A 25,170-nucleotide genomic window follows, 5' to 3' on the forward strand; every position below is an offset into this window, starting at 1 on the left:
GTTACCTGCCGAAGTCGCTGCACACGAGGGAGACCCTGCAAGACGCTATTGCACCAGTCTGAGCTATTTTTCTGCATTTAATAAAAGATTCAAAGATAACTGGAAAAGGATTAACTTTCTGCAGTGCCTTGTTGCTGTCTGCTACGTCCCAGCCCAGCCCGAGACCCGGCTGCCTGCCCCGTGCTGCACACTCGTCACTCTGAGCAGCGATGCTCACGATGTCACCTCTGTGTCCGTCCCCTCCACGCCCGGGGGGCACCTACTGAGCAGCTCGTCGGTGCCAGGCTCCGTGGAGGGGGCTCAGTAAGCAAAGGGCTCCCAGGGAAATGGGGTAGGGGGACTGGGGCGCTGACCCAGGGTCAGAGGCAAATCCACTCTCGGTGGGAAGACAAGACTCCGGTCACAGTGGTCCCCAAGCCAGAACCCGGCCGGGAGCCAGGAAGCAGCACAGGCAGCGGCTCAGCTTCCGCACCTTGAGCCGGAGGCTCCGAGGGACCGAGACGGGTAGGAACGAGTGCAGGGAATTCCAGCGATTAACCATAAAGCTTTCGGAAATTCAATTATTTTTACCCAAATCCTTTTGGGCGACGACGTATCATAACAAAACACGAAGGCCCGCTGGGCTGGGTGTCTGGGCCTTGTCCCAGGTGCGGGGGGCAGCTGGGATTCCCGATGTCCTGAACGCGCCGTGCACGGGGACATCGTGGCTTCTGGCTGCAGAAGGGAGAGGTAGCCCCGCGGAGCCCCCCGGGAAATGGAGCTCGGCAGCCCCTGGGCGGGCGTCTAAGTTCTAGAAGCACAGGCGGCTCCGCCTAGAGACGGCAGCCCCAGGGCTCTGCAGAGCAGGCAGGAGCTGAGCAGAGTGCACGGGCTGATCCTGCCCTGTCACCCCACTGCCACCTCCAGGGTCCCCCGCAGCCACGGTGGGACCTAGCGCTTGCCAGGCGTAGACATGTGGAGTGTGCACGTGGGGGAAGGAAGGAAGGAAGGAAGGAAGGAAGGAAGGAGGGAGGGAGGGAGGGAAGGAAGGAAGGAGGGAAAGAAGGAAGGAAGGACGGACGGACGGAAGGAAGGACGGATGGAAGGAAAAAATATATAATTTATAATCCATATAAAAGACACATGCACAACGACGAAGTCAGTTTTCGGTTTGGAACAGTAGCCTTCACATCAGCAAACACGTATCAAGCCTTATTTTTCTCCACGGTCAAGCTAGAAAGTTTCCTTGCGTTGGGACAGGCGGTGACAAAGGACTTACTTAATCAGGGGCCATAAGAACGGGAAATAATCGCTTAAGATGACCTAGAGCTGTTCTTTGCTGTGTGGAGGTAACCGGTGACGAGCTCACTCAGCCCGGCCTGGCCGCAGGCTCGGGGATCACAAGCCCTCGGGGTGACAGTCCGTGTCCCTTGTCCACCAGCTCTCTGGGTGCCGGGCAAGGGGACAGGGGGCTTCCAAGGCCCCCAGAGGGACAAACCCCTCTGGATGTGTGAGAAAGTCCATAGTCTGACCTTCCACTAATAAAACGGAAATAATAACTGAAACATGCAAATGAGCATCTTCCTTAAATTCGATTAATGAAAATTATCAGGCCGGGCGCGGTGGCTCACGCCTGTCACCCCAGCACTCTGGGAGGCCGAGGCGGGAGGATCGCTCGAGGTCAGGAGTTCGAGACCAGCCTGGGCAAGAGCGAGACCCCGTCTCTACTAAAAATAGAAAGAAATTAGCCGGACAATTAAAAAATATATATAGAAAAAATGAGCCGGGCGTGGTGGCGCGTGCCTGTCGTCCCAGCTACTCGGGAGGCTGAGGCAGGAGGATCGCTGGAGCCCAGGAGTCTGAGGCTGCTGTGAGCGAGGCTGACGCCACGGCACTCTAGCCCGGGCGACAGAGCCAGACTCTGTCTCAAAAAAAAAAAAAAAAAAATTATTACTATTCATTTGCCCTTAAAAGTGCCCTGAGTCCCTTCTAGAATGTCCCCCTCATACAACCAACGATCCTGACGTTGCATTGGGTTTTCCCGCTGGAGTCCAAAGGACCTTGTTCTCTTCCCCTTTTGTGACAAGTAAATAAAAACGGCAGGAGAGATCAAATAACTCCCTAAAAAGAAGATATAATTTTTTTTTATCTTCCTTTTTTTTTTGCCCCCAGTGTCATACCCACTTCTGCCGGGAGTAACAGAAGTCTGAACTCTCATGCAGCACTTATCGGAGCGTGTCGATTTTATCGGATTGATGAATTTGCCTAAACAAAAGGCAGAGCTGCAGAAATCCTTTTATGACACGTGTGGCCCGATCGCGGGGCCGGAGCTGCCATTTAAGCAACTTTGAGGATTCGGAGCGGGGGGACCCGCAGGTGTTGGATCTGGGGGGGGGACAAAAAAAAAAACCGTCAATGACAAGGCAGATCCATCTTTCTGACGGGGAAACAAAAACGTTCTCCACTGGCAGGGGACCGAGAGCTGGAAGTCGCAGGATATTGTCTCTGGGGCCGCATAGCACAGAGGGACCGTCCCTGTCTCCCAGTGACCGCCATTCAGCGGTGATCAAAAGGGACCGGCCCGGAGAGGAAGGCAGAAATTGATGACACGATGCCGTGTGCCCAACAGGGACACTTTCTCGTGTTCTCGACCGTGGCAGAAGGAGTCATTCCTGGGGCCACTGGGGGTGGCCAGGTGGCTTTCTGTGCCATCGTGCCCCATGCGTCCTGCTGTCCCACCTGCCCGGTGGCGCTGCCACCTTCCTGTCCCCTGTGGACAAAGCCCGGGATTCCCCTGCCAGAGATCGGCCCGGGTCACCTCCTCCCTGCAGGCCGGGCCTCGACTCAGAGATGCACCTTCTCCCCCTGTGACAAAGTCCCGTGGCCTCTGTCACCGTTACCCCTCCCCCTCCTCCTCCTCCTCCCTGCTGCCCCCCCGGCACCTCCTGGAGGCCAGGGCAGCCTTCCACCTGCCGCCGGTCACCTCCTGATCGGAAATGTCATTCCGAGACTCCCCTACACAAAATTCTCCAGTGGCTTCCTCCTTCCCACACGACACAACTGGAAACTCCTTGGCACGAGCTGCTACGAAGGTCCCGTGTGAGCCGCTGCTTCCCGGCCTGGGCTCCAGCCCACGACACCCATCCACCTGTCCATCAACCTGCCCATCACCTGTCCATCCACCTGCCCATCTACCTGCCCATCCACCTGCCCATGCACCTGCCCATCCACCTGCCCATCTACCTGCCCATCACCTGTCCGTCCACCTGCCCGTCCACCTGTCCATCCACCTGCCCATCCACCTGCCCATCCACCTGCCCATCCACCTGCCCATGCACCTGCCCATCCACCTGTCCATCAACCTGTCCATCTACCTGTCCGTCCACCTGCCCGTCCACCTGCCCGTCTACCTGCCCATCCACCTGCCCATCCACCTGCCCATCCACCTGTCCATCCACCTGCCCATCCACCTGTCCATCCACCTGTCCATCTACCTGTCCATCCACCTGCCCGTCCACCTGCCCGTCTACCTGCCCACCCACCTGCCCGTCCACCTGCCCATGCACCTGCCCGTCCACCTGCCCGTCCACCTGCCCATGCACCTGCCCATGCACCTGTCCATCCACCTGCCCGTCCACCTGCCCGTTCACCTGTCCGTCCACCTGCCCGTCCACCTGCCCATGCACCTGCCCATGCACCTGCCCGTCCACCTGCCCGTCCACCTGCCCGTCCACCTGCCCATGCACCTGCCCGTCCACCTGCCCGTCCACCTGCCCACCCACCTGCCCATGCACCTGCCCGCCCAGCTGTCCATCCACCTGTCCATCCACCTGCCCACCCACCTGTCCACCCACCTGTCCATCCACCTGTCCGTCCACCTGCCCGTCCACCTGTCCACCCACCTGCCCGTGCACCCACCCGAGCTGACAAACCTCTGATATAGAAACCGCCACCCAAAGTCCTTTCTCTCTTTTTTTTTTGAGACAGAGTCTGGCTCTGTCACCCGGGCTAGAGTGCCGTGGCGTCAGCCTCGCTCACAGCAGCCTCAGACTCTTGGGCTCCAGCGATCCTCCTGCCTCAGCCTCCCGAGTAGCTGGGACGACAGGCACGCGCCACCACGCCCGGCTCATTTTTTCTATATACTTTTAGTTGTGCAACTAATTTCTTTCTATTTTTAGCAGAGACGGGGTCTCGCTACATTGCCAAGGCTGGTCTCGAACTCCTGACCTCGAGCGATCCTCCCGCCTCGGCCTCCCCGAGTGCTGGGGTGACAGGCGGGAGCCCCCGCGCCCGGCCGCCCGCCGGCACGTTTACGCCGCGGTACAGGAACGCCCCTGCGACCAGCAGACCTACTTTGTGCTCTCCAGGGTCTTGTGCATCTTCTTGGTCATCTTCTCAACGGCCGCCTGTCGCTTGCCTTCGGCCAGCAGGTCCGTTTTGTTCAGCACCACGACCAGCTTCTGGCAGGCGATCTGCCCGATGACCAGGCACTCCGCCGACTGCGTCTGCATCCCTTTGGTCACGTCGATGACGAGCAACATCAAATCGATGATCTGGGCCCCTGGGACAGGAGCAGACAAGTCGGGTCAGGAAGGGGAAACGCGGGCGGTGAGCCCTGCAGAAAAGTCTGGGTGACTTTTTACTTAGGGCAAAAACGGGCAACGTGGAGCGAACGGGTGACAACCCGCCTTCTCGCTCCGGGCCCCGTGCGTGGCACTGGGACCTGCGTGATGTCATCGAACCCTCAGAACCACCGTGAGAGCTGGGGAGACGATACAGAGAGTTGCCCGGGGCCTCGTGGCTAACACACAGCAACGTGACTCCCAAACCCACGCCTGTCTACTGCACCCATCCTAGCATCTCCATTCCATTCGACCACGTCCTTATTTTTAAGAGGATTTGAAGTCGTTTGGACGATGACGATAACAACAAAGAGATGTCATTTTGGGAGTTGTGAAATAGAGCAAGATTTTCTCCCGTGAAATGAATGGTGATTACGTTCTGAGCTCACAAGAATGCCCCACCAGGGGTTTTCGGGACCAAATGACAGTCACGGGCAATGCAGAGGAAGATTGCTCTGTGAATGCATCCGACAGTGTCCCCCACTGCTGGGGACGGAGGGAACGCAAGAAGGAGGGAGGACTCTGCTTTCTGTAGACACACTGTGTGCACCGGGGCACGTCACCTCATCTCCTTAGCCTTGTGTTTCAGGGGAAGAAAAGGGGACCGAGAGACACAGGGTCACTTATTCTAGATCACACAGCCACGTGACACCGAATAGAAAGCAGGACTCCTGACTCTACGGCTGAAGAATTCCTCCCAGCCGGGCGCGGTGGCTCACACCTGTCACCCCAGCACTCGGGGAGGCCGAGGCGGGAGGATCGCTTGAGGTCGGGAGTTCGAGACCAGCCTGAGCAAGAGCGAGACCCCGTCTCTACTAAAAATAGAAAGAAATTATCTGGCCAACTAAAAATATATATAGAAAAAATTAGCCGGGCATGTTGGCACACGCTCCCAGCTACTCGGGAGGCTGAGGCAGGAGGATCGCTGGAGCCCAGGAGTCTGAGGTTGCTGTGAGCGAGGCTGAGGCCACGGCACTCTAGCCCGGGCAACAGAGCCAGACTCTGTCCTCCTCCCCCCAAAACAAGTAATTCCGACGACCCAATTCCGACGACCCGGGTGGCCCCGTGCCAGTCCTGCCCTGCTTCCCGGTCTTGCTCTTGCTTCTGCTGCTGCTGTCCCCCGGTCACCCAGCCCGGCCGCTGCTCCTCGATGCCACCCACAGCGACAGCTCGCAGCCACCACCCACAAACGGGGTCTTCGGTCTGCACGCACAGCGCGGGGCTCGGCGTGGGCGCAGCTTCGGCAATCCCAGCCGGTCTGAACCGAGCAAACATTCGATGCCCCCAGGGATCTGCTCCTCTTCTAGAATATTCCCTTCCCTGTTGGTACGTGCACCTCTCCGGGGGGACCCTGGAGGGACCCCGCTAGCTGGAGGCGGACAGACTGGTGGATTCCAGGCTGCGAGCCCTAGTCTCGGTCTCACGCCTGCTGGGACTCCGGGGACAGGAAGGGACATTGATTGACAGGCCCAGGGAGCTAAGTGCACGGGGGACTCCCACACGCTGCAGCCTGGCCTGGCATCCACAAGCCGCCTTTGTTCCGGGGTGCACGCAGCTCCGCTCCAGAAGGCCGGGCTCTTGAGGGGACCCTCTGCAGGACACACAGCGCCAGGGACTTCTAAGGAGACCAGAGGTCACGGCTGCACCGGGGACCCGGGGCCGGAGCTGGGGACCGGGGTCAGAGCCATGGAAGTGACCGCGGCCTGAGAGTGGCTCCCAGTTCCCCTCGTCCCTCCAGCCAGCTTTGATCAGACGACAGGAAGTGACACGAGGGGCCCGAGCTGCCTTTTTGTGCAGAAATCCCTCGTCTTTGCACAGAATGAATCGAGCGCACTGTCCCTCCCGGTTCCCACGGACCCAGGGGAGAAAACCGCTCTGAGACCAGAGGGGACGACGCAGGCGAGCGGGCGGGTGGGTGGGTGGCAAACACAGGACAGGGCAAAGCCAGGCTCACAAACGACCCTCTGTGTGTCCCCCCGACTATCGCAGCTATCCATCGGGCCGCGCTGAGCCTGTCAGGTTTGCGGAATGACAGGGTTGAAGTTTCTCAGGGACTTTAAAAAAAAAACAAACAAAAAAAAAACCAACTGCAATTTCCGATTCTGTAGATGCTACATCTTAATCATCTCAAAAATAAAAAAAAATAACGGAAAACGTACAAAGGGGGCAGCGTTCAACAGAGTGTCACTTGTCTGTGACACTTAATTGTCCTCCTGGGACCGAAGGAAAAGAGACATGGCCAGAAAGAAACATTCCAGCCGGGGAAACTAGACGCGATACTTTCAACGTCTCTGAGCAACCTCAAAATCAGATTTTTTTTTTTTTACATTAAGGGGATATCATTAAATAATCAAATAAATAAATTGAGGGGAAATGATCTTAAATTTAAAATCAAGGAAAAAAATGTGTTTTCGAGGGGAAATAATCTTCAATTTAAAATAAAGGAAGAAAAAAATGTGTTTTTAACAGGTGGCTTTTTAAATATCCAATACCAATGTATGTACATTTCATCAACGATATAAAACCGTAGCGTAGGAAGGAAATCGGGGAGGAAAAATAAATAAATGAAATTCTTGGCCGGGCGCGGTGGCTCACGCCTGTCACCCCAGCACTCTGGGAGGCCGAGGCGGGAGGATCGCTCAAGGTCGGGAGTTCGAGACCAGCCTGGGCAATGTAGCAAGACCCTATCTCTACCAAAAATAGAAATTATATGGACAACTAAAAATATATATAGAAAAAATTAGCCGGGCGTGGTGGCGCATGCCTGTCGTCCCAGCTACTCGGGAGGCCGAGGCAGGAGGATCTTTTAAAGCCAAGAGTTCCAGACCAGCCTGGGCAATATAGCAAGACCCCGTCTCTACAAAAAATAAGAAAAATGAGCCGGGCGTGGTGGCGCATGCCTGTAGTCCCAGCTACTCGGGAGGCTGAGGCAGGAGGATCGCTTGAGCCCGGGAGTCTGAGGTTGCTGTGAGCGAGGCTGACACCACGGCACTCTAGCCCGGGCGACAGAGGGGGACTCTGTCTCAAAAAAAACAAAAGAGAAGGGGTGGAGGCAGCATCATGCACAGGGACACACGGACAGCAGAAGTTTCCAAGCTCTCAACAGGACAGAGAGGACAGAAGGAGTGTCCCTGTCGCCTCCAGTCCAGATGGAAGCAGACACGCCGGGTCTGCGGGGGGCCACGGGGGCTCCCGATGCCACCGGGCCGTCTCGCCTTTTTCCTTCTTTCAGCTACCGCGGCGGGGGGGGGGGGGATGTTTTTAGCTGACTTTGCACAATAGCACGATCCCTGCTCGAGAGCAAGTGAAAAGGGGCAGAAAAGGGAATTTGAAATGTAGAAATAAAATAATGCCGGGCCAGGCGCCGTAATTTGATTTCATGCTTTGCAAGGAAACGCAAGAAACCTTCCCCTTAAAAATGTATGGTCTCTGCTCTCTCTCCCCCCACCCCACACCGTTGTCTTTTTTTATTTTTTATTTTTTATTTTTTCACCATTTTAGGATTTCCTCTAGCACCGAAGAGAAAATCGGATTGTGGAACCTGGTCGGTTCTCAAGTGTCACCAGCACTCAGGGCAAGCTCGGTTTTAATGTGACCTTCCCATTCTGGGGAAGAGGAAATTCTTCAATTAATAAACCGGGTGTGCGGAGGCCGGGCTTGAAGGTTTTAATCAATTGCATCTGGACTTAGGATAAAAAGACTGACTATTCTACTTTTCGTGGGGTTTTTTTTTTTTTTTTTTTTTGCTGGTTTTCCTTCTTTTTTTAAAAAAAAAAAAAATAATAAAATGAATGTTTTATTTTAAATTCTTTGAGGTTCGTATGTCCTGTTGCAGGAAATATTGTCTATTTCATGCAGTGAGTAGGAAAACTAACGTCCCCCCGTCCCCCTTCCCCCCCGCCACCACCAGCTTTTTTAACTTTTTGCTCAGGATCTTTATGCAAAATATGGGATTTTGGCAGATACCTGCAGGGGCTGGGGGAGGGGGCGGGGGTGGGAGGAGAAACAGAGAGACACAGATGGCCAAATATGGGGCTAAAAACCGCTTCTGCAGAAAACAGTAAGAAGTGGACCTGGGCTGGAACGGCCTAAGCATCCTCCACCTTCAGTGGTATCTGAGACCCAAACACAGACCCCACTCCGGAAAGAGACCCTGTCCCCAGCTGTCCCCAGGTGTCCCAGTTCTCGCACTCAGAGGTGGACCCAAGGGGATGGCTCAGAATCTCAGGAGTAGGCCGGGCGCGGTGGCTCACGCCTGTCACCCCAGCACTCTGGGAGGCCGAGGCGGGAGGATTGCTCGGGGTCAGGAGTTCGAGACCAGCCTGAGCAAGAGCGAGACCCCGTCTCTACTAAAAATAGAAAGAAATTAGCCAAACAACTAAAAAAATATATATATAGAAAAATGAGCCGGGCGTGGTGGCGCATGCCTGTAGTCCCAGCTACTCGGGAGGCTGAGGCAGGAGGATCGCTTGAGCCCAGGAGGTTGAGGCTGCTGTGAGCGAGGCTGACGCCACGGCACTCTAGCCCGGGCGACAGAGCCAGACTCTGTCTCAAAAAAAAAAAAAACCAAAAAAACCCCAATAATCTCAGCATTAAACCAGAGAGCCCCCCCAGAAGCACTAAAAAAAATTCAGATTCGCTGACCAACCCGGAATAACAGGACTTTACAGGGGACGGAGAATTCCTGAACTGTTTTGTCCCGCGGTCGCTAGACCAGACACTTTGAGCGCACCTGGGCCAGGGCTGTAGTCACGTCCCAAAGTAAAGGGTTAAGAGCACGAGCTCTGGGGAAGGTCAACTCCAGTCGGAATCCCTGGTCCACCTACCAGCTGTGTGACCCCTCCCGGAAGGCCTGACCTCTCTGGGCCCGTTTCTTCCTCTATAACGTGGAGCTGAAGCTACTACTGCCCTTTTGGAAGGTTACCTGATGCATCTAGCAGGGTACAAGCAAGGTCCCCCTGTCTACAGCCACAGGAGCACCAGTGGCAGGTAAGAGCTCACCCAGGTGCGAGAAATCTGAGGCTCAGAGCTGTGCATACAGTAAGCGCTCACTAAGTGACAGGGGGCAAAGGTAAACGGGGGGGAGGCAGGCTTGGCATGGCTAGACCGGATTCTGCTCAGCTCTTGCACCTGCCTGCCCAGTGACACCTGTCTAAGGCCTTCGCCTCTCTGAGCCTCAGTCTGTCCCATCTGTGAAATGGGCTCATGCATCAAAGACAGGGAACCGTGAGGCTCACACTTGGGGCCTGCAAACCCCCACCCAAAGTCCGGAACACACCGGGTGTTTCATCACAGACGTTGTGACGAGACCAGGGTTCCTGGACCTGAGTTCCCGTTCTCCCAAATTCAGGCCTCTGACAAAGCATGTTCTAGAACAAAGCAAGTGAGGAGCAGTGGCCCCCAAATACAAAAGCCTCCAGGGCTGGGGGGCCGGGGGGAGGCCTCACATAGGGCTGAGTCAAAGTAGGGGGGACACACACAGGGACCGGAAACTCTCGGGCCCCACCTGGAGGGGACAGTCTCTCCCCTCCGACCCCGGCCCCCCGTGGCCGAGACAGGAATGCGGGCCTGGGCTTTTGCAAGAGCTTCGGATTTTTCAAGAGAAGCCAAAAATCTGGACCATCGCATGGAAGTTGCCAATTTTGAGACGTTGACAACCAGTTCAAAAAAATGTTTAAACAGCGTGGCCCAAACAAAACATGTCCACGGGCCAGGCCCGGCCTGCGGGTCCCTCGTGGGAGATCTCTGGGGTTTTCTCTAGAAAGGGGAGTTGGAAGGGGTAGGATAAACACGCAGCCGCGTTGGCGTGGGCCTGCCGGAGCCCGGAGGAGGTTCAGGAGGCCGGCACGGGGTCAGGGCGGGCTGGCTCCCGTGAGCCACGTCTGTCCTCGACGGGGGTGGGGAAGGGGGGACAGCAGGCAGGGTCACTCTACAGGAAAAGGGCAGGGGGCTCTCCCAGGGCACAAGGCAGCCCCACGGGCCTGGGGTCGGACAAACCTCGGCTCAGGGCCGGGCGCGGTGGCTCACGCCTGTCATCCCAGGACTCTGGGGAGGCCGAGGCGGGAGGATCGCTCGAGGTCAGGAGGTCGAGACCAGCCTGAGCAAGAGCGAGACCCCGTCTCTACTAAAAATAGAAACAAATTAGCTGGACAGCTAAAAATATATCTAGAAAAAACTGAGCCGGGCATGGTGGCGCATGCCTGTAGTCCCAGCTACTCGGGAGGCTGAGGCAGGAGGATCGCTTGAGCCCGGGAGGCTGAGGCTGCTGTGAGCGAGGCTGACGCCACGGCACTCTAGCCCGGGTGACAGAGAGGGAGGGTCACAGGAGGGCAGGGTCAGAGCCTCCCCCGGGGACAGGGAACAGGGCGGTGGGGTTGGGCCCCAGCTGTACAGAGTAGGTGCTCAATAACTGTTTACGGAGCACATGCAAAGCAGCAGAGAGGCCTTTTAAATTGCTTAGGACACATGTCCCCCACCGGCAATTAATTCTGCCATCTCCCTTAGTGGTGACAGCCAAGGAACCCTTAACAGAGGTAAGATCTGCTTGTTCAGAAACAGAAAAAATGGGGGGGAAAGTTGAGCAAGGGAAGTGGCGGGGACAGGATCAAACGCCACGAAGACCAGGTGGCCCCGGGGCCTGCAGAGGGGACTTGGGGCTGTCGGGGGCTGCATCTGCTCAGAGAAGACCCCAGCGGCCCGAATGCGGGCAGGACGGGTCCGCACGGGCCCATTCTACAGATGGAGAAACTGAGTTCGGATCGGCCAGGAAACTCGCATCCAAGATCAAACTGGCGGAACCGGGACTCGAACTCGGTCTCGGCCTCCTCCGTCCTGCGCCATCCGCACGCGGCATCCGGGGCACTGACATTGTCACCGACTTCCACGCTCTGGTCCCACGAGACGCGGCAGCTGCCCCTGCGGCCTCAGACGCAAACGTGCCCTGCAGAACGGGGTCCCCGGGCTCCGGAGAGCCCCCTGCTGAAGCGGGGAAACTGAGGCGGCACACGCTCGGCTGACTCCCGGCTGAAAGTGCTGGAAGGAGGAAGGAAGGAGGAAGGAAGGGAGGAAGGGCCACGGCTCTGCGGCTGCCAGGAGTTCTACGGAGTGAAGCGTCCTGAGGGGACAGGGTCGCAGGCGTCAGACATCATTTACTGGGGGAGCGAGAGTGAGAGAGAAAGACAAAAAAACACGGGGGCCGGGGGAGCCCCCCGTCAGCCACCCCGCAGGATTCCGTGGCGGGACCAGGGAGGCCGAGGCCGAGGCCGAGGGAGGCTGAGGGAGGCCGAGGCGGCCCCGCACATGAGTTCGAGACACAATCGGACACGTTTCTGGACGGAGGTGGCGGGACACGGGACACAGGCCGCGGCAGGTCACGGTGCAGAAGGGACAGCGGGGACACACAGTTGTGCCGGGAGGGAGGCGGCCTGCGGAGGAGCCCGCGGCGTCCCCTGCAGGGGACCCAAGGGACAGGACGCCGTCCAAGACCTGGTGGGCAGGGGACCCCTGCCGCAGGTGACAGGACGGCCAGCTGGCGTCCCACCGCCTTGAAGGCCCTCCGTCCCCACCCCATTTCCCAAGACGCCTCACGCACACAAACGACCCCCTGGGCACAGAAATGAAGGTTGGCTTCTGTCCCCAGGCTGAGAGTCCTGGGCTTCCGACATGCTCCGACCCTGTCCCCTGCCCTCAAGCAGCTGGCAGTCGGCTGGGGGGGACACGTGCACACGCAGCCGACATCAACACAGCGGAGTCCCCAAGAGCAAAACGCACAGCGGAGTCCCCAAGAGCAAAACGCACGGCGAAGTCGCCAAGAGCAAAACGCACGGCGAAGTCCCCAAGAGCAAAACGCACGGCGGAGTCCCCAAGAGCAAAACGCACGGCGAAGTCGCCAAGACCAAAACGCACGGCGAAGTCCCCAAGAGCAAAACGCACGGCAAAGTCCCCAAGAGCAAAACGCACGGCGAAGTCCCCAAAAGCAAAACGCACGGCGAAGTCCCCAAACACAAAATGCACGGTGAAGTCCCCAAAAGCAAAATGCGACATTTCTGCTAAGCAAGCCCGGAAGGTGGGGGGATTCGGGGACTGCAGGGGTGGGGCGCGGGGGGGCCGGAAGGCGAAGGGACGAGGCCGTTCGGGGCAGGGGACGTCCCGGCTGCCAGGGCTGCATGCTCGGAGGATGCTGAGCACGCAGTTCTCCGGGGTCCACGGCGGGGGTGGGGTGGCAGGGGGGGTTGGCAGGGGACGGGATGACCAGAGGCTCCGAGCGCTGGCCCGTGACTCGGCAATGACTCAACGGCAGTGACTGTGAAACAGCTGTTCCCAATCTCCTCCGGGGTAGCACACATGTGGCCCACCCGGGGGACACAAGATGCCAGGTCCTCGTGGCCGGGGGGGGACACGATTTATTAGGCCCTCTCTAACCCAATTGGCTCTGATGTCCCCCGTTGTCACCACTCACTGCGCGGGGCTGTCCGGCTCCATCAAGCTCTGGGGCCCTGGGCTCCCCCTGTCCCCGACCCCGGGCACTCCCATGTCCCTCAAGGCGAGATAAAGGATCACAGGCATTTCCCTTGTGTCCTCGGCCGGTGACAAGCATTTGCACGGCCCCCCAAACTCCTGTCCCGCCGCCGAGGGGCAGGGCAGCCCTCGAATGCGTCTCCCAAGATGCACAAGACACTCTTGCATGGATGAATCCGTGCATCCGCCTCCATTTGGAGCCAGAAAGGATCTGGAATGTTCTGCGAGGAAGATGAGGCCCCTGCCTTTCTTGTGCTCGGCATGCCCGTCCTCGACCTGGACCAGGTGACGAGGGACCACGGGACACGAGGCAAGTGCCTGGCAGGGTCCTTGCCTCCTTCTCTGCAAAGCGCTCTCTGCAGGTGCTCAAAGCTACTGTCCTTTTTGCAAGCTCCCAAGCCCCGCCTTGCAAAAAAAAAAAAAATAATAAAGCTGGGTGTCCGGCCACCCACACCGGGGGAGAGAGAAAATCGATGCCCGGGAGTCTTGGGGCCAGCGGGTGACACAGGGCACACCCAGGGGTGGCCGTGCTAACTCTGGACCTCAGAGCCCTGTCCTCGTCCCTGGCGGAGAGAAAGGACATTAAGCTCAAATTGCCAAACCACCGCTGTGTGCCCGCCCGGTAAACGCTGCCATTCCGGCTTCCCGAGGTGGAGCCCAGAGAGGGCAATTTGCAGCCCTAAGACACACAGAGACGGAACGCGGCACAGCGGGGACCCCGAAGGCGTGAGAGGAACCCGGAGCCGGGGGCGACGGCAGAAACCGTTTAAATGCAGAATTCAGTCTAAGGGACCGTGACATGGATTCTGCCGTTAAAATCACGGGCCTCTTACACACCAGTTGAATTTGTTGTCATTGTTTTTTTTTTTTATTTGGAGACAGAGTCTGGCTCTGTCACCCGGGCTGGAGTGCCGTGGCGTCAGCCTCGCTCACAGCAGCCTCAGCCTCCTGGGCTCCAGCGATCCTCCTGCCTCAGCCTCCCGAGTAGCTGGGACTACAGGCATGCGCCACCACGCCCGGCTCATTTTTTCTATATATATTTTTAGCTGTCCGGCTAATTTCTTTCTATTTTTAGTAGAGACGGGGTCTCGCTACATTGCCCAGGCTGGCCTCGACCTCCTGACCTCGAGCGATCCTCCCTCCTCGGCCTCCCAGAGTGCTGGGGTGACAGGCGTGAGCCACCGCGCCCGGCTGGCCGGGGAAGGATTCTTACGGTCCTTCGCAGGAAGTTTCCAGATGAATGTCTGAACCCAAATGAAAAGCAGAGAGCAGCCCCCTAAATACGCTCGAAAGACGATATAGAAATAACCAGCCCAGGTTGCCCAGGGACAAGGGCTCTGTTCGAGAACAGCGACCACCGCTCCTTTAGACCCAGGCTTCTGGAAACATCCCAGGAGAATGCCTAAAAACGGACAGATCGGGAGCAACAACCCCACCCGAATCGAGGCGGCACGGACCCCTGCGCTTGGCCCAAGGAAGCCAGATGCGTCTGTTGGTTTCAAGCGACTCAAACTAAAAAAAAAATAAAATAAAAAATAAGAAAATAAAACAAAACAGTTGTAAGTTCCAGCTGGTGTCTGGCCCGCTCTCTCAAAGCACTTAAGATAGAGAGAGCCGATTATTCTGCCGGTAACGAGGAAGAAAGCGAGGCCGAGAGGCCGGTGTACTGTTTCCAGCTGTTTCCAGAATGCTCCGAACCATCTCTGTCTGCATCCGGGGCCGGAGCCAGCCGAGGGGGTCCGGGCGAGGAGCTCGCTGTGGTTTGGCTCTTTTTTTATAATTTCTTTCTTTCTTTTTCTTTTTTCTCCCCCCCCGCCCCGTTTATGCATTTCCCGTACTGAGCTCAGAGAGACTAGGACCCCCTCGCAGGGACCATCTCCGTGTGCTCACGCTGCTGTTTTAAAAGCCCCCTTAAAAATGACACGAAACCCGAAAGAAAACAAGCACGCGTCCCCGGTGGTCTCGGTCGCTCAGTCTTTCTGCCCTGGGTTCCAACGCCCGGTCTCCACCCACGGGACAATCGTCACAGCAAGCCTGGAAGAGACACGTGGGCGGATGGGGGCGGCGGGGGGCGCTTGGCCGCTGTCCCCCGGGCTCTGGTGCGTTTGTTTGATTCGAGGCCAGGCCACAGGGGGGCCGGGTCTGGGGGGCCCAAGAGCCAAACCAACAGCTAAAGTCGTCGTGGGAACGTTGAAGGCTCTCGTGGGGGATCCTTGAGTCCTTCTTTCGGGAGACAGAGGGAGGCGGGACCCCATCTTCTGTCAGCTAGGGACGGGACAGCACTTCCAGACCCCACTTCACCCTGGCATGACACCCCATAAGCACCCAGGGAGCACCCGGTTGACCCTTGGGTGACACTGGAACCAGGGCTCTGCAGGCTAGATGTCCTTCCCTTGTCCCCTGCCATTGCCACCGCAGACCTGACTTCTGTCCCACAGCTAGGGACAGGGGTTACAATATTCTCCATCATCTTAGCTCATGTTGCTGCTGCTGGAAGAATTCAGTGAGGACAGACCGGGCGCGGTGGCCCACGCCTGTCACCCCAGCACTCCGGGAGGCCGAGGCGGGAGGATCGCTCGAGGTCAGGAGTTTGAGACCAGCCTGGGCAATGTAGCAAGACCCCGTCTCTACTAAAAATAGAAAGAAATTAGTTGCACGACTAAAAATATATAGAAAAAATGAGCTGGGCGTGGTGGCGCATGCCTGTAGTCCCAGCTACTCGGGAGGCCGAGGCAGGAGGATCGCTGGAGCCCGGGAGTCTGAGCCTGCTGTGAGCGAGGCTGACGCCACGGCACTCACTCTAGCCTGGGTGACAGAGCGAGACTCTGTCTCAAAAAAATAAAAATTACTGTCTACTACAATACTGCAGTCCAGCTACTTGGGCTACACGTAGAAGAGGCCATCTCTGGAGTCCAGGGGTCTCCATCTACAACTCGGTTAGTAGCGGGTCAAAGACGGGCCCCCGCCTGCCCTCCTTGCCAAAGGGTTCTGGTCTCACTGTTGTCCCCGTTGCTCCCCATCAGCCACAGCGATGGGGGTCCCCGGAGCTCCCCAGAGTGGCCTTGACCTGTGCCCTCGCTGGGCTGGGCCCCTGAGGTCCCCCTGAGATCTAGCGAGCGATCCCCCGGGAGCCCGGAGCCAGTTTCTGCTTCCTTCGACCGACCACGCCTGGACCGCAGCTCCGGGTCTACACGGACCGCAGCTCCGGGTCTACACGGACCTCTCTGCAGACGGGAAGCCGTCCCCAGCGGGAAACGAGCCCGGGGACCGGCCAAGCTTTGATGTCCCTCCGTTCCGCCAACGGCCAGGGCCTCAGACTTGTTTATGTGGCTTGAGGGACTTCCGCCATGTTTCAACTGAGCAGGCCAAGTTTTTTAGCAACAGTTTCCAGGGCAAGAAAAAAACACGGCGGGACGCCTGGTCTGCGATGGAGACTGGCTCATCTGCCGCTGGGCCGCGAGATGCACCAGAAATCTCCTTCGAGGGATTAGGAGACCCGGGCGGGAACTCTGCGTCCCCTGCTAGTGGGACAACTGTCCTTCCTCTGGAATCGCCTCTCTCCCCTCCTCTGTCCCTAAGGTTTAGGAGCCGGAACTCTGGTCCCAGCTGCAGAGGAAGACATGGGACTTCGATGCACCCACTCAGCCTTCCCTGCGGAAACTTCTGGAATTCAGATCTCTCTCTCTCTCTTAGGGAAGCAAAGCTGGCAGAAAGCAAGCAAAAGGGACCGAAGCTCTGCAACCTCACGGGAGCCAGGCGGCCCAAGAATTAAACCAACAGGAAGGAAGCAACCTGGGAGGAGGGGACAGGGTCCTGAGGACCTCGTTTGACAGCCAGGATCCAGCTGTGCTTAACGGAGTTGTCACCAACTCCCTGATTTTAAGAATCATTTTGGGGTGGACTTTTGTCCTTTACAACCAAAGATCATAGGCGGCCACTACAAGGTATCAGCCCACGGTTTAACAACGGAATTCAACTTGAGCGTCATTATTATTATTATTATTTATTTATTTTTTTTTTGAGACAGAGTCTGGCTCTGTCGCCCGGGCTGGAGTGCCGTGGCGTCAGCCTCGCTCACAGCAGCCTCAACCTCCTGGGCTCAAGCGATCCTCCTGCCTCAGCCTCCCGAGTAGCTGGGACTGCAGGCATGCGCCACCACGCCCGGCTCATTTTTTCTATATATATTTTTAGCTGTCCAGCTAATTTCTTTCTATTTCTAGTAGAGACGGGGTCTCGCTCTTGCTCAGGCTGGTCTCGAACTCCTGACCTCGAGCGATCCTCCCGCCTCGGCCTCCCGGAGTGCCGGGGTGACAGGCGTGAGCCCCCGCGCCCGGCCCTAAACTCCACTTTTGATTTCAAATCTGACATTTCGCGTTTAGTGACCTGAGGACGGCTGTTGGGCTCTGGGGAGGGGGTCGTGTCTCCAGCTCCCCAGACGTCACCGTGGTTACCTCTCTGCCTGTCTTCCCGTGTCCTCCGCGTGTCACAGCCCGGGCTCACGCATGCGGGAATGGCAGAAGCAGGTTTTCGGCGTGATAATGCTGTTACTTTTAGAACCCAAACCTTGAACGTGAACGCGAGGTGTCGTTTGTCTGTTGTTTGTTTTTTACGAACGTGTGTTTTCAGAGCGGGCCGGCCCGAACGCCAGGCGTGGAGAACACCTGGCAGGTAAGAGGTGGCCCTGCCTGGCGGGTCCCAGTGTGCACTGAGTCGGCGGGCACCGGGTAGACTTATAAGGTGAATGTGCCGAGTGTGACACAGACGTGTCAAGAACGGTGACACGCACATCATAGGGCTTCCAAGGCGGGAATCAGGGAGGGCTTCACGGAGGAGGTGATATTTGCAAGGGGTCCTGATGGATGTGTAGGAGCCCGACTGGCGGCGGTGAGACGTGGAAAGTTCCGGGAAACGGGCATCGTCTCAGAAAGAGGCTGGGGCACATGGCAGGACTGGGTGGCGGGGTTGTGCGGGGCAGTGTGGGTCGGACAACCCAGAGAGGGGTGGTGTGATTGGGTCACAGGTGCGAGCAGCCATTGGTGACAGACGACAAAGGGCCCTATGTCTTGGAGGACAACATCTAGCTCTTCTTCTGGGGACAGCAGGTACCTCTGAGAGGTAAAGACCTGTGATTTGTCAACCTCCCCCTGGCAGCACGGGGTGAAGGGGACAGAGGCCCGGAGATCGTTTCAGAAGTCGGGGCGTACGAGCAGGGTGGTAAGGGTGGCCTTGGAAGGAAGGAAGGAGGACAGCCAAGTTAGGAGATTCACTGGCCACACTGGGTGACCAGCTGTCGGCAGAGGGGACAGGGCAGTTTCGGGGATGGACGGGGCAGGAGAGAGGGTGCCCAGAACCGAGTGGGGATCAGGAGTGGGTGCGGGGGTGACAACTTGGCCACGATCACAATGACGGGGTGGCAGGGAGGCCGGTGGCCTGCGGGTCCCTTTTTTTTTTTTTTTTTTTTTTTTTGCAGGGCAGCTGGAAGGGGCCCCGTTCGACTTTGTTTGACGCCGGTCAGGTGCAGCGCTGGCATTCCTGGCTGGCTGCCACTTCGTGCTCGGCGGGAACGGAATGGGGCCCCGGAATCGGGAGTCTGGAATGTGTGGCTAATGCGTTCCACTCGGAACCTGCGGGATTAGGATTCCCCGCAATTGCGTCGGATTGACTATTTGCAAGCGGCCTGGTGCCTTTTGATTGCACAAGCAAGGTGGGCTTTGCGTCGGGTGCAAAAGCTGCCGGCCCCGTCCCCCTTCCTAAGGCTGCTGGTTCTTCTGCCCAGGACGCTTCTGCTTCAGGGGGCACCATCATGTCGCTGGATTCCTGTCCCAGCCCGGTCACCTATGTCCCCAGGCCCTCCTTACCTGGGAGCTGCCCAGAGGGAGACTCTCCCTCAAAACAAAACAAAACAAAAAAAAAAAACAAAAAACTGGAGTTTATTAGATCTCAAACAAGAAGCAGTCCAGTTAATCAAAGTATGTGCCTCAACTGTCGCCACAGTTTTGCCATCTTGACGGTAGCGTGTTTGCGCCAACAGTGAAGGAGGCTGGAGAGCGAGTGGCTACGAAATCATAAAGGCCGTTTGCCACAGCTTGTTGGGAGCTGAATATTTTTCCTTGCAGGACGTGCTGCAAAGCCTGGGAGAAGCGGGAGTCACTTGGGGCAAGGTCTGGCGATTACGGTGGATGACACAGAGTTTCCAACTCGAACTTCTGTAGTTTGAGCAGCGTCGTTTGTGCGACACCTGGTCAGGTGTCGTCTTGCAAGAGGATCGGCCTGTCTTCGGGTGACCAATCTCGGCCACTTCATCGCAGGCATCCGCATCATTTCCTCCAACTGGTCGCAGCAGACATCGCTGTAACCGACTGGCCAGGTTTCGCGACGCTGTAGTGGGTGACACCAGCGCTGGACACCAATCATGCACCATTAGCTTTTTTTTTTTAATGATTACTCGGTTTGGACCGTGTTTCGGCACTTCGTCTTCATCCAGCCACTGTGCCCCATGCTGGCGATTGTCAAAAAGAATCCATTTTTCATGACAGGTGACAACGCGGTGTAGAAATGGTTCACCTCTATGTCGTGACAGCAGAGAAAGGCAAGCTTCGAGATGATTTCCCTGCTGATGCTGGTTTAATTCATGCAGAACCATCAATCCGGCTTCTTGACCTGGCCTGTTTGTTTCCAATGGTCCAATGTCGCTGGAATAGTCGCATCAAACCTTGCTGCGAATTCACCCGGAGGTTGAGATGGATTCGCTTCCACTACAGCTTTCGGCTCGTCATTATCCACCTTGGTCTCGGGTCGCCCACGTGGCTCATTTTCAAGATTCAAATCCTCACAACGCACCTTCTCCAACCTTCCACGTACTGTGCATTCATTGGCCCCATCCTTCCCAAACACCTGGCTGGTATTTCGAACCGATCCGTTGGTTCCATGACGGAACTCATGTTTGGCTTATCCGTGGCTTCACAAAAATGGCTCTAAAAGTTGTGAAAGACGGTCACGGGCCGAAACGTGCATTTGAAAGACCGAGGGTGTACCCTCACAGTCGAAATAAAACAGGAAGTGTCAAAGTGCAATGTCCGAGATACCAGCTGTCAAACTTAGTACTTACAGAAATCGGACATTTCGTATTACCTAGTCGCTAAAACTCTGGGGACAAATGCGTTTTAGAATTCAGAACTCTTTAAAAAGCAATTCACAATAAGGATAGTCATATAAATCAGTAGCATATTGAGAATCCAGAAACACACCTTTGTATTTACAGCCCGTCGATTTTTAACAAGGGTACCAACACAAATCAATGAAGGAAACAATCGTTTTGCAACAGATAGTACTGGAAAAACCAGATGTCCACGAGCAAACGGCTTAAGTGGACCCTCTACCTCAGGCCATATATTAAAATCAACTCCAAGTAGCTCAGAGACCTAAACGTAAGGGCCGAAATGATCAACTCTTAGAAGGAAACAGAAGTATAAATCTTCACAATCTTGGAGGAGGCAGTGGAGTCTTAGCCATGACACCGGCAACGAAAATAAATAAACGAATTGGACTTCCTCAGAATCGAAGATGTTTGGGCTTCAACCGACGCCATGAGGAAAGTGAAAAGCCAACCCAGAAAACGGAAGAAAATATTGGCAAATTATATATACCCGATAAGGCGCTATGCAGAATATATTTTGAAACTCTAATAACTGAACAATAGAAAGAAATTATCTGGACAGCTAAAAATATATAGAGAAAAAATGAGCTGGGCGTGGTGGCGCATGCCTGTAGTCCCAGCTACTCGGGAGGCCGAGGCAGGAGGATCGCTGGAGCCCAGGAGGTTGAGGCTGCTGTGAGCGAGGCTGATGCCACGGCACTCTAGCCCGGGTGACAGAGTGAGACTCTGTCTCAAAAAAAAAAAAAGAAAATTGGGAGAATATCCACGCAATGGAATATTACTCCACTGCACAGACAGAGAGCGGAATGCTGGTCGCCAGGGGCCTGAGGAGGAGGCAGGAATGCGGAGTTAGTGTTTTATGGGACTGAGTTTTGGTCCAGAAAGATGCAAAAGTTCTGCAGGGGGATGGTGGGGCTGGCCGCACGACAACGTGGACATACTTCATGCCACTCAGCTGTGCACCTAAAAATGGTTACAAAGGTAAGTTTTATGTTCTGTGCCTTGTTCCGCAATTAAAAAAAAAAAAAAAAAAAAGAACTTGGAAGAAAATACGAGAAAACATTAAAAGCAGATGCTGGTGGGGTTTGAGGGTACTGGGGAGGCCGGAGCAAGCAAATACACGCATTTTTTTTTTTTTTCTGCTTTGCTGTCTCTCCATTATTCTTGGCCTCTCTCTGGGGAATATAAGAGACTGGCCCGGAGCTACGAAGAGAGACCCCCATGGTCGGCACCCTGCTGTTCCCGCGGACAGTCTACACCACCCTCTCGGGCCACGCACAGACCATGTTTTCAGGGTCCCAGGTGAACCTGGGAACGTGAACTCTGTCCAGCCCCCACCCAAGTCGACAGGTCACACAATCACTTACGACACAGACGAGGAAGAGAAAGGGACTCTAAGTCAACTTATTCCAAATACAAAACACTCGGGGGATCCTCACATCTCTCCGCAGTACTCTATGCATCGGCCAGATGACGAAGAAAAAAGGAACCAACGCATTAACTGAGAACCTACTATGCACCGCTGTGCTGGGCATTCGGCACACACGGGTCCTTACAACGACACCAGAAGTGTTGCTAGCCCCATTTTACAGACACGAAAACTGAGGTGCAAAGACAGGACATGTCTTGCTCCAGGTCACGTTTCTTTCTCTTTTTTTTTTGAGACAGAGTCTGGCTCTGTCACCCGGGCTAGAGTGCCGTGGCGTCAGCCTCGCTCACAGCAACCTCAAACTCCTGGGCTCAAGCGATCCTCCTGCCTCAGCCTCCCGAGTAGCTGGGACTACAGGCATGCGTCACCACGCCTGGCTCAATTTTTGTATATATATTTTTAGCTGTCCAGATAATTTCTTTCTATTTTTAGTAGAGCCGGGGTCTCGCTCTTGCTCAGGCTGGTCTCGAACTCCTGACCTCGAGCGATCCTCCCGCCTCGGCCTCCCGGAGTGCTGGGGTGACAGGCGTGAGCCACCGCGCCCGGCCTCACATTTTTAATAAGCCCAATAACGTGCCACGCTTCCACCGCCTTCCTTGGGAATAACTGAGTACCTCTGGCACCAAAGTGCAAGAAAAGAACTTAAGCTTCCTAAGAAGTAGAATTCAACGACTGGAGACTCACACACTGTGTACGATCAACTGGGGCTGGGTTTGGGGGGCGCTGGCGTAGCCTAGGGGTCAAGATCATGGGCTCCGAAACCCAACAACTCAGGGTCACGTGGTTCGACTGACAACCCTCAGCAAGGGGCCTAATGTGTTAAGATTTCAAGTCACATACAAGAGCTGTGTCTGACTCATTAGAGGTTTATCGGGATTAAATGACACAACATCGGTTAAAGCATCCAGGACGGTAAAAGCTCAATAACGCTTAGCTACTGGCAGCATTAGCAATGACATTGATTCTGTCTTCTCGCGGCAACTCTAACAGGTAGGTATGAGCACCCTTTTTTTTTTTTTTTTACCTATGATAACCCTGAAGTTCAGAAAGGTTAAATGAGTTGCCTAAGATCACTCAGCCAGCAAAAGGGTAGAACTGGGATCAAGCCTGGGTCAGTGGGATTTCAAAGGAGAACAAGATTATAGAATGCATCAAGCGGCCGGGCGCGGTGGCTCACGCCTGTCACCCCAGCACTCTGGGAGGCCGAGGCGGGAGGATCGTTTGAGGTCAGGAGTTGGAGACCAGCCTGGGCAATGTAGCGAGACCCCGTCTCTACTAAAAATAGAAAGAAATTAGCTGGACAGCTAAAAAATATATATAGAAAAATGAGCCGCGCACGGTGGCACATGCCTGTAGTCCCAGCTACTCAGGAGGCTGAGGCAGGAGGATCACTTGAGCCCAGGAGTCTGAGGTTGCTGTGAGCGAGGCTGAGGCCACGGCTCTCTAGCCCAGGTGACAGAGCCAGACTCTGTCTCAAAAAAAAAAAAAAAGAAAAGAAAAAAACCACATTGGTCTGACATTAACCTTGCATTCATTGCTCATGTTTCAATTCTCAGGACATGTCTGAAGTTAAAGACACCCAGCGTCGACCCCAGCACCCATCAGCCCGGCTGTGCCGGGGGACAAGAGCTCCAATGAGAGGGACCTTTCGAAGGACAGACACTTCCAAACCCCATCACGATGGCCAGTGGCCGCTGCCAAGTTGTACTTCCATTTTCTGTCAAGTCTTTTGTTGTTGTTGTTGTTAGTTTTGTTTCCTGCATCTGGACTCAGGATGGAGGCTGGCGATGCCACTTGAGGATCGTGGCCTGAAAACACAAGAAACGGCTCAGAATGCCCGTCCATCCCTGTGCCAAGCGCACGTGACCTGCTGGGAAGAATGTCGCCCGGGCGGAGGGTCTCGAGGGGAGGCCGGGGAACAAGCAGCCAGACTCGGAATGCTCTGCACACGCAGAAGAGGTTTGGGAGCGGGAACAATGGGACTCATTCTCCCGGGGATTTTATCCTTCATCTGAAACAGGGAGGCTGTCCCGCTGGGTGGAGAAGACGGGGGCCCCCCGTAGGGAACCTTGGAGGCCCTTTACCGGGGAGCCAGCCTCACACCCACTCACGCCCAGGCTGTCCCCGATGTCACCTGCCAGACGACATGGTCAGTGGGCCATGCATTCCCATGCCCTGTCCTGAGGTGCCCCCTGACACAGCCAGCTAGATGCCTTATTTTTTTTTTTTTTTTTGAGACAGAGTCTGGCTCTGTCACCCGGGCTAGAGTGCCGTGGCCTCAGCCTCGCTCACAGCAGCCTCAACCTCCTGGGCTCAAGCGATCCTCCTGCCTCAGCCTCCTGAGTAGCTGGGACTACAGGCATGCGCCACCGCGCCCGGCTAGTTTTTTCTATATATTTTTAGCTGTCCGGATAATTTCTTTCTATTTTTAGTAGAGACGGGGTCTCGCTCTTGCTCAGGCTGGTCTCGAACTCCTGACCTCGAGCGATCCTCCCGCCTCGGCCTCCCAGAGTGCTGGGGTGACAGGCGTGAGCCACCGCGCCCGGTCTAGATGCCTTTAAGGGATGATCAGACCCTGGCAAAAGGGCCCCCTGGGACCCAAGAGTGATCTCCTCCCAAGTGACTGAAGTCCCCAAATTCCTGAAACTCGGCAGATGATCCAATCAAAACGTTCGGAAGAGAAAGGTGTCCACCAAAAAGACAGAAATAAAGGTCTTTACCATTCTAGGAGCTCCCCCCTTTTTTTTCATGTTTAAGTGACATCTGATTTTCACAGACTAAGCTTTCCTGCTGACTCCTGTGTTCTGGGGGAAAAGTGACAATTCCCGGGCCTCGGTGGCACGGCAGTCCCCACTGCATGGGGCTCGGCTCCTGTCCCAGGGCCCGTCTGGTCCCACCCACGCAAGGCCTGGCATCTCTGGCTCTCAGGTGACGGCAGAGGGTGGGGGGTGGCATCTCCAAGCACCGCACGTCACCGCTCTGCCTCGAGTCTTTACGGTCTCGCTTCCCTCATTTTACAGACAAGCAAACACAAGCGTTAACTTCACTCCCCTCCCCAAGACCGCAGGGCCACTGTGTGCCAGGCTGATTGTCACACGGTCAAAATACCCAGCATGGCTCCGAAGGCCGCCTGCCAGGTGGGAAACTACCACAGGTAAAAGGATTCCAGTTGTGCAGAAGGAAAAAGCGTTTGTCACAGGGAAAGCCAACTCCCCCAGCCAGGTCCTCGCGGTCAGGAAGTCATGCAGCAATTCGGAGTGGAGTGAGTCTGTCCCGATTCACAGAACACGGAACGGTTTAGCCACACGTTGATGTCCTTCTCCGTTTTGTCTTTTTAAGGGACTCCATCGGACGGCGGGAAAACACTGCGTGTGCTTTGATCAGGCCGGGGAATGATTTTTTTGCAAGAAAGAAAATGAAGTTTCTTCTCCACTTAGGCTAGCAAAAAGGTAAAAAAAAAAAAAAAA

At 55.9% G+C, this 25,170-nt stretch overlaps 1 protein-coding gene across 1 annotated transcript in view; it reads right to left on the minus strand.

Annotated features, from left to right (window-relative positions):
* EEFSEC (eukaryotic elongation factor, selenocysteine-tRNA specific) overlaps positions 1-25,170 on the minus strand; it is a 112,079-nt gene that overhangs the window by 63,646 nt on the left and 23,263 nt on the right. The window contains 1 exon segment of the mRNA XM_045534734.1: positions 4,333-4,540. Coding sequence (XP_045390690.1) covers positions 4,333-4,540 — 208 coding nt within the window.

The sequence above is a fragment of the Lemur catta genome, chromosome 21, assembly GCF_020740605.2.
Source record: "Lemur catta isolate mLemCat1 chromosome 21, mLemCat1.pri, whole genome shotgun sequence".
NCBI classification, from domain to species: domain Eukaryota; kingdom Metazoa; phylum Chordata; class Mammalia; order Primates; family Lemuridae; genus Lemur; species Lemur catta.